General features: G+C 44.7%; 3 protein-coding genes across 3 annotated transcripts; 2 read left to right on the forward strand and 1 right to left on the reverse strand.

Annotated features, from left to right (window-relative positions):
* Positions 1-878: 878 nt before the first annotated feature.
* JR316_0008903 (Methionine adenosyltransferase 2 subunit beta) lies at positions 879-2,163 on the reverse strand (the record flags this gene model as incomplete). Its single annotated transcript, XM_047894614.1, has 4 exons — positions 879-1,144; positions 1,197-1,351; positions 1,418-1,565; positions 1,923-2,163. 4 exons carry the CDS (start codon positions 2,161-2,163, stop codon positions 879-881), a joined length of 810 nt encoding a protein of 269 aa, XP_047746073.1.
* Positions 2,164-4,990: 2,827 nt separating this feature from the next.
* Positions 4,991-6,738, forward strand: JR316_0008904 (uncharacterized protein; the record flags this gene model as incomplete). The annotated part of the gene is made up of 6 exons (XM_047894615.1): positions 4,991-5,178; positions 5,236-5,389; positions 5,441-5,817; positions 5,865-5,991; positions 6,054-6,602; positions 6,667-6,738. 6 exons carry the CDS (start codon positions 4,991-4,993, stop codon positions 6,736-6,738), a joined length of 1,467 nt encoding a protein of 488 aa, XP_047746074.1.
* A 557-nt stretch (positions 6,739-7,295) lies between these two features.
* On the forward strand, positions 7,296-10,562 carry JR316_0008905 (Vacuolar protein sorting-associated protein 16-like protein; the record flags this gene model as incomplete). Its single annotated transcript, XM_047894616.1, has 14 exons — positions 7,296-7,446; positions 7,497-7,609; positions 7,665-7,920; positions 7,973-8,351; positions 8,405-8,499; positions 8,566-8,768; positions 8,828-8,955; positions 9,004-9,313; positions 9,367-9,475; positions 9,535-9,749; positions 9,813-9,893; positions 9,947-10,122; positions 10,181-10,438; positions 10,490-10,562. 14 exons carry the CDS (start codon positions 7,296-7,298, stop codon positions 10,560-10,562), a joined length of 2,547 nt encoding a protein of 848 aa, XP_047746075.1.
* Positions 10,563-12,304: the final 1,742 nt, after the last annotated feature.

Here is a 12,304-nt window from a genome sequence, read left to right on the forward strand (position 1 = left end):
TATGCGCAGATTTTCGCTTACTGAGCACGAGGTATGCAACTCAGGCCCTCGGGTATGTTCACTCCGCCATTCCTGAAGTCCAAGAGTTTCCTAGTCGCGGGAAAGGATCAGTGCTCCCATGGAAACCAAGATACCATATCCGTTTAGCCCCTCCAAATCTTACAAAACTCCAGCGTCAACGATGCATGGCTGGCTATAACTGGTCACATTTCCGAAGATAGAGAGCTAGACGAGTAGTGAAGTTTTCAAGACTTTAAACACTTATGCAAAGGCCATGGAACTCCGGGGAGCAAGAGCACGCAAAGAAAATGAATGTCCTCAAAGCCTTGGCAAATGTCATACCATCCTGCTCGGTCACGAATTCCTCTGGTATAACAATGATGAATGAAGCCTTCTCCAGAATTTGGGATCCTAGAGGGACCGAAAGAAACTTTCATAATGAAACGGCACCGATAAGATTCCTGCAGTCAATCCAAAAGTTCCGAGGTGTGGGACTAAGTGTGAGGTGAACTGTAAGCTGTGATAACCGGTGGAGTACAATACACAACTTCAAAGTGTAATTTTTAGTTAACAGAGGCCTCCATCCTGGACGTTGGAAGTACATACCGATCGCCACAAATTAATCATCGTATACAACGGATCAGTTGAGTAATGAATGCAAGGACGTATCGGTGCAAAAAGGAGGACATTAGAGAGGTCGTTCAGGATTTAACATAAATAGTTTGATATGACGTAACCATTGAATTGGGTATGGAAAGTTCGTTTATTTAGAAATTAGAATACCTGGACTTCAATAACGATATTCGAGTTCAAAGTTAAGTACAAAACTAGACAAGTTAGAGACGTACTTTGACTGATTAACGCTCCTGGTCTACCCTTTATTTTTTGAGATAACTGGTCCACCACTCTTCGAACAGTGAAAGTCCAAGGCCACCATCCACAGCTAAATCTTCTGTTTCTTTTGTATATAAATGACAGTCACGAGGGCGTGTTGTAGCGCCCTCTCCACTGGGCGGCTCGGCGTCCGGAATTATATGTTTGTGAGGGAGGCCTAGAATCTTTGCGAACGTAAGGCAGATTTCATATTTGGTGAAGGGTTCATCTGAAGAATAGTGGAGGATGGGCGGAATAGGTTTTTTTAAACCTGGATTTGCATAAGGCACAGGGAAGAAACATAAAACGTCAGACCTGCTTACCTGTTAACCGTACCAAGAAGTCTGCAATGTCTAGGACGTTTGTGGGATACCGGGTGGCGTAGTGATCCATTTTGTATGTTTTCCCTGACTGATCTTGAACAACATCAAGTAATATGTTAATAGCAGAGTCAGAGTTTTGAGGGGCGGGGCCGTATCTAAATAACAAGGGTACCTCCTGATAAATGGAGGTTCGTGGTAATGATTCACGTAAGGGAACTTACAGCACAGGCACTCTGAGAACGATGACTTTGGCACCGTCAACTCCTAGAACGGCAACCTCTCCGTCTCTTTTAGAGCGCCCATATAACTGAAGTGGGTTCGTAGAAGAAGAAGGGGTGTATGGAGGAGAGGTGCCGTCAAAAACGTAGTCTATTTCGCATGTGAGCAGTTAATCATCCCTGTTACAAACATTGAAGAAAAATACCAGTTGAGATGTATACCAGTTTGAATTTCAACGCTTTCGATAGGGAAGCTAAATGTCCGGGAACTTCTGCATTCAACTGTAGTGGTCACATTGGACGGGTACGCATATAGAGGAGGGATGGAAATAGCTTACGCGTTGCGCCGCTTCCGGATCCTTGGAAGTGTCAGGCAATTGTCAAGGGCATATTTGAAGGTCGGCGCACCTTTTCAGCAACGTCTGGTCGTCGTTCAGCAGCACAGTGGATCACCCCTGAGAACCGAACCGCATGAAATCTCGCAATTGATTAGGAGAAAGCCAAGAACTAGTTACAGTCAGGCTTGACTTTGTGGAAGAAAGCGTCGACTTCTTCCCCATTTCTGAGATCCAGTTTTTGCAGACCGTCACCGACTCGTGAATTGGCGAGCCCAACGGCGTCAAACCCTGAATTCTTGAATGCGCCGAGGACCGCTGAACCCAAAACTCCAGATGCACCTGCAAACTTCCGTCTTTAGTTTCATTCAAACCAGGGTGAAATAAATCCATGCCTGTCACGACGACTTTCATATTTCACTAGATTCGACCTGTAAAAGTTGTGGTATGTAGAACTCGAAGGTAGGCGATGTCAGGAGTACACCGCAGTCAATTGACGGTCACGACAATCTAATCTCGGTATTCCTTCGGCGATCCCCGGCTGATTTGTTGCCCAAGAGATTGACGTTGTTGTTGCTCTCCGCCATTCCCTTCCTTCCACCAAGGTGCTATTGGAGTTTCTTTCATACCCGCAGTCTCAACATCTCAGGTTTGTGCCGTTGTACTGGTAATTATTGGTCACAGGAGCACCTCATATTTCAAAAACGGTGTCATATACCGGGGTACTCGATTGGGAACGACAAACTCGAGATCTTCCACCCGTTTAAACCGTTTTAGCAAGGCCTTACTACAAGCTCTCCAATTACACCAGAGAAAGGTCTCTGGCGGACGATTGTCTTGTTCTAGCATCTTCGCTGCTGGCATTGCCCGGTCACACCGTACTTGTTCTGTGCGTTATGGTACGGCGGAACCCAATGAATGCGCCAAAACTTCCTCGGTGGTTTTTGTTCATCTATGTCTACTGGTCCACTGTTGACTTTGGCATGGGGAATCCCGTGTATCGGTGACCATTGCCAATTTGATGCCGGAGCTTACGGGCATTGATTCTCATCCAGTCATCATCCACCTTCGACTGGATTTTTCCTCTTTCCCCGAATTGGGAATTAAACATGATTGAATGCAACTAATTTCTAGATAGCGGTTGATCAGATGTCTCTCAACGGCTCAGTCTGGACTCTTCAACGGCTTCCGGCTCTATCCAGGTTGAAAACCAATCAACGCTATGGCAATAACAGGGCTCGACGTCGGTGGTTCAACCCGAAATAACAGTGATGGTGAAGACCGTACGATACGTACGTCATCTGCATCTGCGAATTTATTCAACCGCGGTGTACGACTAGCATGTAGAGCAGTATCTGTGACAATCATCTACTATCAGCCGGTTCAATGACTTTCATCCATGGCTGGTCATGGGTCCATGTTAGTCGCAAGTATGGGAGGCATACAAATATATTGTCCAGTTGATTCGTTCAATTTCTTTCTTTATGTCCAAGCCCACGCTTTGCCTGCTTCCGTGGCTATTTAGTTTTTACTCGCTCAGCAGTGGCTTCTTTCAGCACATCGCTTCTTCTGTCGCCCAAACCCGCCACTCAGCTTGCGAACTCACGGATAAGACTACGCAGGCATCACACGAGAGGGGAGGCCTAATATAGAGATGAAGCCTCGTACACTCTATCAATAGAGGAATATCTGCGTCATGGGACCTTTCTGTTCGATATTTCCTTCACATAGGAGAAAGTTGATTCTTATGAACACGCTCGAATCTCCAACACGAAACTTCTCGGTCCCGTCAGTAATGAATTGGATTTGTGTTCGTGAGCGTCTCCGGTCTTAAAGGGCCGACACTATCCTATATTCCGTTGACGATCTTTTGGAAAACGGAAGGCAATACCACTCTATGAATTGGTTGATATACTTAGGTCAACATTAAGCATCTGGATATGTAACTCAATATATATAAATATTCCAAACGGTAAATATGTTCATCCCTTTGCACATCTCCGGAGAAGACCTCGCTAAGCAGAAATTTCACAAAGCTCATCCACCCTGCTCTCCCAATGGCAACAAGCTTTTCTCACTCTTTTTATCAGAGCCGCCACAAACCTAGACATACTCCAGCATCCTCTAAGCAGGAAAAAATGTTGACTATTCCTATCTCTTGGGCCACTTTCCTTACTTTGTTTTGTGTGTAGAACAATAATTCATTGCTCCAGTGACGAAATAATTGCTACCGCCAGGTAAGGTTCCCGGCCTATATCATTTAACTTTGGCGCTCTTGGTTGAAAATTGTAGGAGGTTCAACATCAAGTAGGGGCAGAATTACTTTTTGTGAATGCCATTTATTGCGCATTAATTCAACAAGTGTGATATTTATTTACTATAGCAGCAAGTTGAGCACTGGCGTGAAGATAGAGACTAAATAAATCGATGATCCTTGGCCTTTTCTCATGGTCAAGCGAGCCCAACCTTTTGCTCGATGCGGGATGGTATCCTCGTGCCGCAAAATGCGGCGCGGCCGTTGAATCAACGAATTACCTACACCCATGCGATAGATCTGGGTTGGACCATCGCGATGCGACAGATCCTGATTTGCTGGCGTATTCCCGACGAAGATAGAGCACGTGCCACAATAGCGGTTTCCGGAGTCAAAGTCAACGCTGCCTTTTCCATTGCAACCACTGCTTTCACCGCCATCCTTTGTATCTGGAATGGTCCACTCACTCTGTCAATGTTATCCTGAAATAACTTTGAGACCCATATAACCTTCTCGGACAGGCAAAATGCAATCTTTGGCGTCACTGGATCGATGAAGATCTTACTGGTGATCCTACGACAACCGCCCTTCTGATATTGAAATTGTCCCGATGTCATGACATCGCGAAGAAACCTGTGTGGAAGTTTTTGCTCTTTTCGGAAATGTTGGCAGTTTCCATTAGGAACACATGAGAGAGGGTATGTGCGGAAGCGTGAGATTTTGTGAATCCCCATGTTGGTTTCTGACCTCCAGGTAATCTGTTTCAGGATTTTGCAATGTTGGACCCATTCCTTCGGTACTCTACATTGGTAGGGTTTCTGAATCTCATCAGTGATCACCACATATAGAACCCATATCGTTGAATTTAAATTTTTTTTGGCTTTGTGTGGTTTATGTCAATTGGCTCCATGTACCTGCTGAGCTTCTTTTGGGTGTCGCCTAAAAGATGCTGTCTTGTTGGGTATATGTACCCCTACCTGACAAAACATGCTTCCTACCCAAGGCCAGGCTTCGCTGTCTGACGCCCTCCCTCGTACTTCCGTTGCGATTGAAAAAGAATACACACTCTTTTCTTCTATGCGACGCCGTGCAAACACCAACCAGTCTAGCGAATCAGCTCGACCTAACTTCAAGTTCGCACCAGCACCCATATACTCTCATGTGTCTACATATCGGTGTGTGTTGGTTACGAGTACGGCGTAGGAAACATAACTCACCACAGACCGCTATAGTTCCACCAAACTTGAACTCCAGTTATACAGTCCTTCGTTGAAAGTTCATGAAGACGAACGAGGTCCCGTCGCCGTATTTAGTGACCATGACCAAGTGACTGGCAAGGTCAGCCTTGACTCAAGTTGTCATCATACAGGAAAATTAGCTATCTCGGTATGTACTTACTACCCCTTGTGGAGTAACTGGCTAAAATTTCTTAAACAGATTCAAGGTTCATTCTCGTATCTCCCGACCAAGAATATGGACGAACCTGCAATGGTTGTTGAGGCTCAACAATATACCTTTTTTTCCTCAATGACTACCATTTCAATATCAAATGGCGAGACTAGTACCGCGAGGTCAGCATTCCGAGATGCATTCGTCAGGCGTCGGCCCAGCATTACGAACATCAACATTTCAACTTGCAGCACTGAGCGGGTCCATCCATTTTCTTTTTCTCTCCCTGAAAGCATTCGCCTGGGTGAAGAAATGCCCGCGACCTTCAGTTCGGCCAAAGACCCGACTTCGCCGGATTATTTTGAAGTTACATACAAAGTAATAGCTGACTGGGAGCCCAACGATCCAACAGAAATACCATCGCAGTACGCCAGTCCACTACGCACTCTATGCTAGTTTCTAACTTGCTTAGCCTCGAGGTACCGTTTTTGATTCAGCCCGATGCCGACTTTCAATGCGCCGATGCATCGGTTGCTACGCCGGAGTCATGGCTGGAGATGCCTCTCAAGTCTGACAGACCGATCCCGGTACGCTGTGCTGTGCGTGCATCATTCCTAGCTTAATCTTGTTTTTCGCTGGCTGATAATGTAATGAAATACAGATCACACTTCCCACCGAGTTGACATTTTCCCGGTCATCGTCCATCCCTTACTTTGTAGTTTTCACTACGACACCACGTTCGAGTGAATTGGCTAAAGAAACCGCAGCGGATGCAACTATCGCAGTCTCTTTGATCCGTCAGACAATCATCACGGACAAAACAACCTTACCCCCGACGCCACCTGCCACCCCTTCCAGCGATGAAGGAGAAAGCTCCTTCCGTCCAAAGATCTTACGGAGAGTTGCTAAGTCTCAGCCACGACTGAGGTCCCGTCGTCCCTCCGATCCCGCACCTAGCGTTATCTCAAGTCCCACACAAGAAAAGCCTTTGCCGCAGATACCCGTGAACCCGCTAATATTTTCCGATACACGAACCATTCAGACCGAGTTTTGTATTGGCTTCCCAAAACGGCCTCGACAGCTCTTTGACAAAGAGAACCATCCGTCGCTGGAAACTATCGCTGCTCTTCCAGATGGTCTTCATAAAGCTAAGATCAATCTAAATAAAGACATGCTACCCTGTATTGATTGGGGAGGTGTCAGCGTTAGAGTGAGTGAAAATCTACTTTTTTGAATTTTTTAAAATCGCTGTTACTGACTTCGTGTATTACCAGTACTACCTTGACGTTTCAGTTCTTTTAGGAGCAGATGATCTTCGTGCCCGAATCCCCATTCGAATTGTTTAGACATTAATTGCTTTCGTTAAATTCGTCGTTCATTTTTCGTTATTACCCAAATACTTTTGCGATACCAAAGTCTCTTTGCACACATCACTCTTGCTTTCAGCGCATCCTTTGTATTAACACAGTTGTATTTTTAGTAGATAATTTGCTCTTATTAGTAGTAATGGTTTAGCTACCCAAGGTGATTAGTACCTTGGGGAATTGGCACCTTCGGGTACCAGATTCTTCCAAGCGGTTCTGAAATCCGCTTCAATTGTGATTTGTGCTGGTCGCATAGCTTTAGCAATATTATTATTCCTTTATTTATCCATCCTTCCGGCTTGTTTTCAGGTCACTTCAAAATTAAAAGACATCAAGTTTGATGAGGGCAAGTGTAATACAAGGCCCCTAATGAACATGATCGTGACACTAGTAATACGTATGGCTGTGACCTACTCTGCCGTTGGCCGTTCTTCATATAACCACCATTCACGTTGTTCACTCATATCAGGCTGTCTGGGTCTCCTTTCATTTCACCTCCTTGATTTTGAGTTGGATCTGTAACACTCGTACCTGTCAAAATGGTCGAAATGGAACATCCGACATTAACATGGCAAGCAATGCAAGAAGGCAATGTCTTCTACAGACGCCAACAGTGCTACTCAACTCCGGATAAGTTACCAGAGTTAGGCGACTACATAATTGCAGGGTGTAGGTATGGAGGGCCTATAGGTGTGTAAATTACTTACAATGCGAAGAGGAATGCTAATACCGCAAGTTAGCGCTTATGCGTGACAATACAAAGCTCACTGCCCTTGGACGCTCAACCCCAGCCGTGTCGAAATCTCAGATCCAAATATATTCTCCTGCCGGGGAAAGCTTGCTTACCTTTAGTGTGGATGATTGATTTAACCTGAGAAAGTATGTGTTTTAACTAACGTTCTGTGCAGTGGGACCAGGGCCGAATTATACGATTCGGATGGACAATAGAGGAGAAGTTGGCGGTCTTGAATGAAGAAGGCGTTTATCGACTTTATGACTTACAAGGAGACTACGAACAATTTTCTTTAGGCTCTGAGGCCGCAGAGCTTGGAATCGTTGATGCGAGAATTCATGACAATGGCCTTGTCGCGTTGACCAGCACACTTACTTTGCTTGAAGTGAAAGGATGGGAAGGCGTTCGGCCATTGACCCTTGCAAATCCAGGTATATATTCTTCATAGTTACTGTCTATATAATCTCAACATTAGACCGACAGGCCTCAGCGAGCCACCACATTCATGGGCAGTTATTCCCCCCGACTTAAATATATCCAGACATGTCGAAGTTCTCCTATCGGTCGATGCCACAATACATACGGTCGACAATCTAGAAAGCGTGGATCAACGACTTTCACGAGGACCCTTCACCCATGTCTCACCATCGCCAAACGGGAAGTCATTGGCTTTGCTGACTTTCAATGGAACACTATGGGTCGTTTCGGCTGATTTTCAACGAAATATGGCTGAATTCGACACTTCCACTGTAGTAGGAGCTGAAGGACCCGTTCGTCAAGTCGAATGGTGCGGCAATGACGCGATCTTAGTAACGTGGCATTCTTTAGCTGTTCTTGTTGGACCATACGGTGATACTTTGCAGTAAGCGAATTGAAAATTTGGTCCGCAGAATAGTTAATGGATCTGGTATCTAGTTACCCCTACTACGGATCCACTTTTGCTATCACAGAAATGGATGGAGTTCGCGTTATAGGTCAAGAAGTATGCGATCTGATCCAAAAAGTCCCAGGTGTGTGCTCGTTTTATGTATTATTAAAGGATTCCCTTTCTAATTCTTTCCTGGATTCGTAACCAGCTTCCAGCCTTTCAATATTCCGCCCTGGGTCTACCTCAGCCTCCGCGATTCTTTTTGATGCTTGGGAAAGTTTCAATAAAAAATCCCCGAAGGCGGATGAAAACATCCGGAGCATTAAACCTGAACTTGCGAAAGCAGTAAATGAATGCATTGATGCTGCTGGACAGGAATGGGAACCTTATTGGCAACGTCGACTTTTAAATGTTGGTGATATCATCCATCGAAGCACATGTATTTTTTAATCGTGCATTTGACTTAACAGGCTGCCAAATTCGGACGTAGCTTCCTGGACTTCCATAATCCGACCGACTTCGTGCAGATGGGTCAGACGTTGAAAGTCCTCAATGCGGTGCGATTCTATGAAGTTGGTATTCCCCTCACTTATACCCAGTGAGCAGTTTCCCGTATATCTCGTAGGCTTTACTGATATCAATACAGATACAACTATGCTTCTCCTTCCCGCCTGATCACTCGGCTAACGTCGCGCAACATGCATCTCCTTGCCCTTCGAATATCGGCATTTTTAGGACTCAAACCTGACGCTGTATTGAAACATTGGGCATGTGCCAAAATTCTCAAATCTCGTCCAACTACTACAGGGACAGGAAAGGACGCTGAACTTTCGGGCGACGATGATGTTTGTCGCACGATCGTAGAGAAATTTGAAGAATTGGGTGGCTCAGATGTTAGTTACGCTGACATTGCAAAGAAAGCATGGGAAGTCGGTCGTGGAGGCCTGGCCACGAAGGTATGGCCCTCACCCTCTTGACTGATCGAACTGAACTGACCGGTGTTTGTTAGCTTTTGGATCATGAACCGAAAGGCTCTGATCAAGTGCCACTCCTACTAGCTATGAAAGAAGACAGGCTTGCCCTTGTCAAGGCAGTCGATAGCGGGGATACTGATCTCGGTAACTTGGATTTCAATCCACGGCATCCCATTCTGAGAAACTCACTGTTTACACTCTAGTATACCATGTTCTACTGCATCTTCACAAGAGACTACCGCTAGGATCATTTTTCCGCTTGCTCGAAGACGGCGGAAAAACTCTGGCCCCCGCAACCAAGCTCTTGGAAGTTTATGCACGCGAGCAAAATAGAGAGATGTTACGGGATTTCTATTACTCTGACGACCGTCGCGTCGAGAGCGCTGTTCTTTCTCTGGATGAGGCATCCCGTATGCAGGTTGGTCCTATTTTTTCATTATTGCTGTTCCATGTATAACTCACACATCTATTCATGTCTTAGGATCAATCATCCAAAATTGCCGCTGTGAAGACCGCTCAGAAATTCTTTTCTGAAGACAAGGATCGTTCTTTCGAAGCAAAGGTGTGCCTCGATTTTGTTTTGTTGTACAACTATAACTAAAATATCTACCCAAGGTTACAGATGAATATTCACGCCTTCTCACAATACAGCAACAGCTAGAAGGCGAAGCTGATGGGAAAATCAAGTTTTTTGGATCAAGTTTAGATGAAACCATCCGGCTTTGTATAGTAAACGGATTCTCAAAACGCGCAGACAAGCTAAAATCGGACTTCAAAGTCCCAGACAAACGGTTAGTGGTTCTGAAAGAAGTTGATCAAGAGCAATCATAACTCCGTTTTTGACCGTAGATTTTGGTATATCAAGTTATATGGTCTTACAGAATCACGGGACTTTGAAGGGTTAGAAACATTTGCGAAGTCGAAAAGAAGTCCCATTGGTTACGAGGCATTCGTTCGTCATCTGGTCGAAAAAGGATATCAGAAAGAGGCCATTACTTATGTTGCAAGATGTGATCCGCCGAAGCGGGCCGATCTCTACATAGAATGTGGTGAATGGAGGATGGCAGGGAAAGAGTGCAAGGATCGTAATGATAAAGCCAAACTAGAGTGAGTGCGTTTTGACTGACATTATGAAGTAAATTTTAATGCTTTCACTAGTGACTTAAGGAAACGAGCACCTAATTCACTGATACAGCGAGAATTGGATCAAATTGCTACTAACATGAAGTAGATCCTAACACCTGTCGTAAATTTACCCTCTTCGTTAGAAGAATATACCTTGCTACTACCAACTGCCACTTTGCGACCAAACCCCGCATGTACGGTATGTAGTCCGATTGAAATGGCGATTTCTTGATAATTTCCTCTGCTTTCCTTTGCCGAATCGTTTGACTTCCTTGGTCATGGGCGTACTACAAGACAGACATAATTATTAATGGTTATATGACATTGAAATTCGAGGAAGCGTAGCTTGGCATTTCATTCTTTTTAAATCTTAGCTGATGTATTCACTGCAATCACATCGGTTCTTATTTCGCCGATGATTGCGGCTGATATCATCTAGATTTTACACACCATATACGCATATGGAGGCCAGGAGGTTGAAAATAATATAACTTTCAAGTTATAGTTATAATGGATTTAATTGCTTGGCCTAGTCCGGAGTGGCCATCGATGGTTCTGAAATATTTTAAACCTTGCGCCATGACTGCATTGGCTGCTATAAGTCCGATCTATGCTATTCTCCCTCGAGCATGAAGCTCTACGTGCAACTGTAGAGATCCATCAAAAAGCTATATATATACATTTTCGGGAGTCATTGAGAAGAAACCTGATCTGGCCAATTAGGATGCGTGGGTCCATCACCGCCTCTCAAGATCTAAGCAGTCAGTATGCTTGTAAGCGTTTTATGCTCACTGTCAGCGAGTCGATCGCCACGTTTCGCTGTTTGCAGGTATCTTGTAAACGACATTGCTCCACCCAACTCCAAAATTTCAAGCAAGCAAACATTCGAGCGCTGTGTTTATCGTTCTCGTAAGGTCTGAGGTCATATCCAGGGTCCTAGAAACGCTTTCAGAGTTTCTGACGAAGGAAGCCTCTTTCCATCACATTGATAGGTACCTGGTCTACATCAAAGGCCCAGCGTTCATGCAAGAAGCTAGGGTCGCGGCATGATGGAAAATAGGTGAATCTCTAAAATGACCGATTCTGGCGGTGAGTGTATGTGTAGGTGACACTAGGTGTGTAAATGACTCAAGAGTACTTGACAACGATGTATGGTCAGGTCCTATCTTGCACCACGGTCCAAAAATGACAAGTCATATCACTCTTCAGAGCGGTAAGATGTGACCGCTCTATTCTTTGATACCTCTATTTTTCGAGAGTGCTTTCGTTCTTGTACCTAAGATGATAGATCACAGATTTTAGGACATTTCGAATGCTGGATTGAAAATAATGAAATCACGTCCTATAAATTTGGCTGATAATCAAAAATGTTGAATGAAGAGCACATAAGACGCTCGAAATATTAGATGCGATTGTATCAAACTACTTTGTACAGTCATTCAAGATCTATGCAGACAGCGTGAATATTTTTTGAATACGATGCTGTCCCCCACTCACAGTTCAACACATTGGTGTGTGAAGCCAGCTTTTGAATGCCTCCTCGACTTTTCCCACTCGGAAAAGCGCAGCCTGTCAAAACAAGGACTCGACGTCGAGGCATGCCCATTTGGTACTGAGGTTTTCAGGATTTGATTCACAGCGATAACATACGCACAAATCTCACAACGCGCAGTGTATCACAGGATAACTTTCCCTAAATTCCCTCAGCGTAGGCGTGCTATTTTTAATACCAGAACCAAGGGGACGAGAATACGATAGCATATGTATGCGAACTTAAAAAAAGATTGCACGATTTTCCTGTTGCGAGTCAATAATTCAACTTTCAAGATTGTCAACGTCATCTCCATT

This window comes from Psilocybe cubensis, chromosome 8, assembly GCF_017499595.1.
Source record: "Psilocybe cubensis strain MGC-MH-2018 chromosome 8, whole genome shotgun sequence".
Lineage (NCBI taxonomy): Eukaryota > Fungi > Basidiomycota > Agaricomycetes > Agaricales > Agrocybaceae > Psilocybe > Psilocybe cubensis.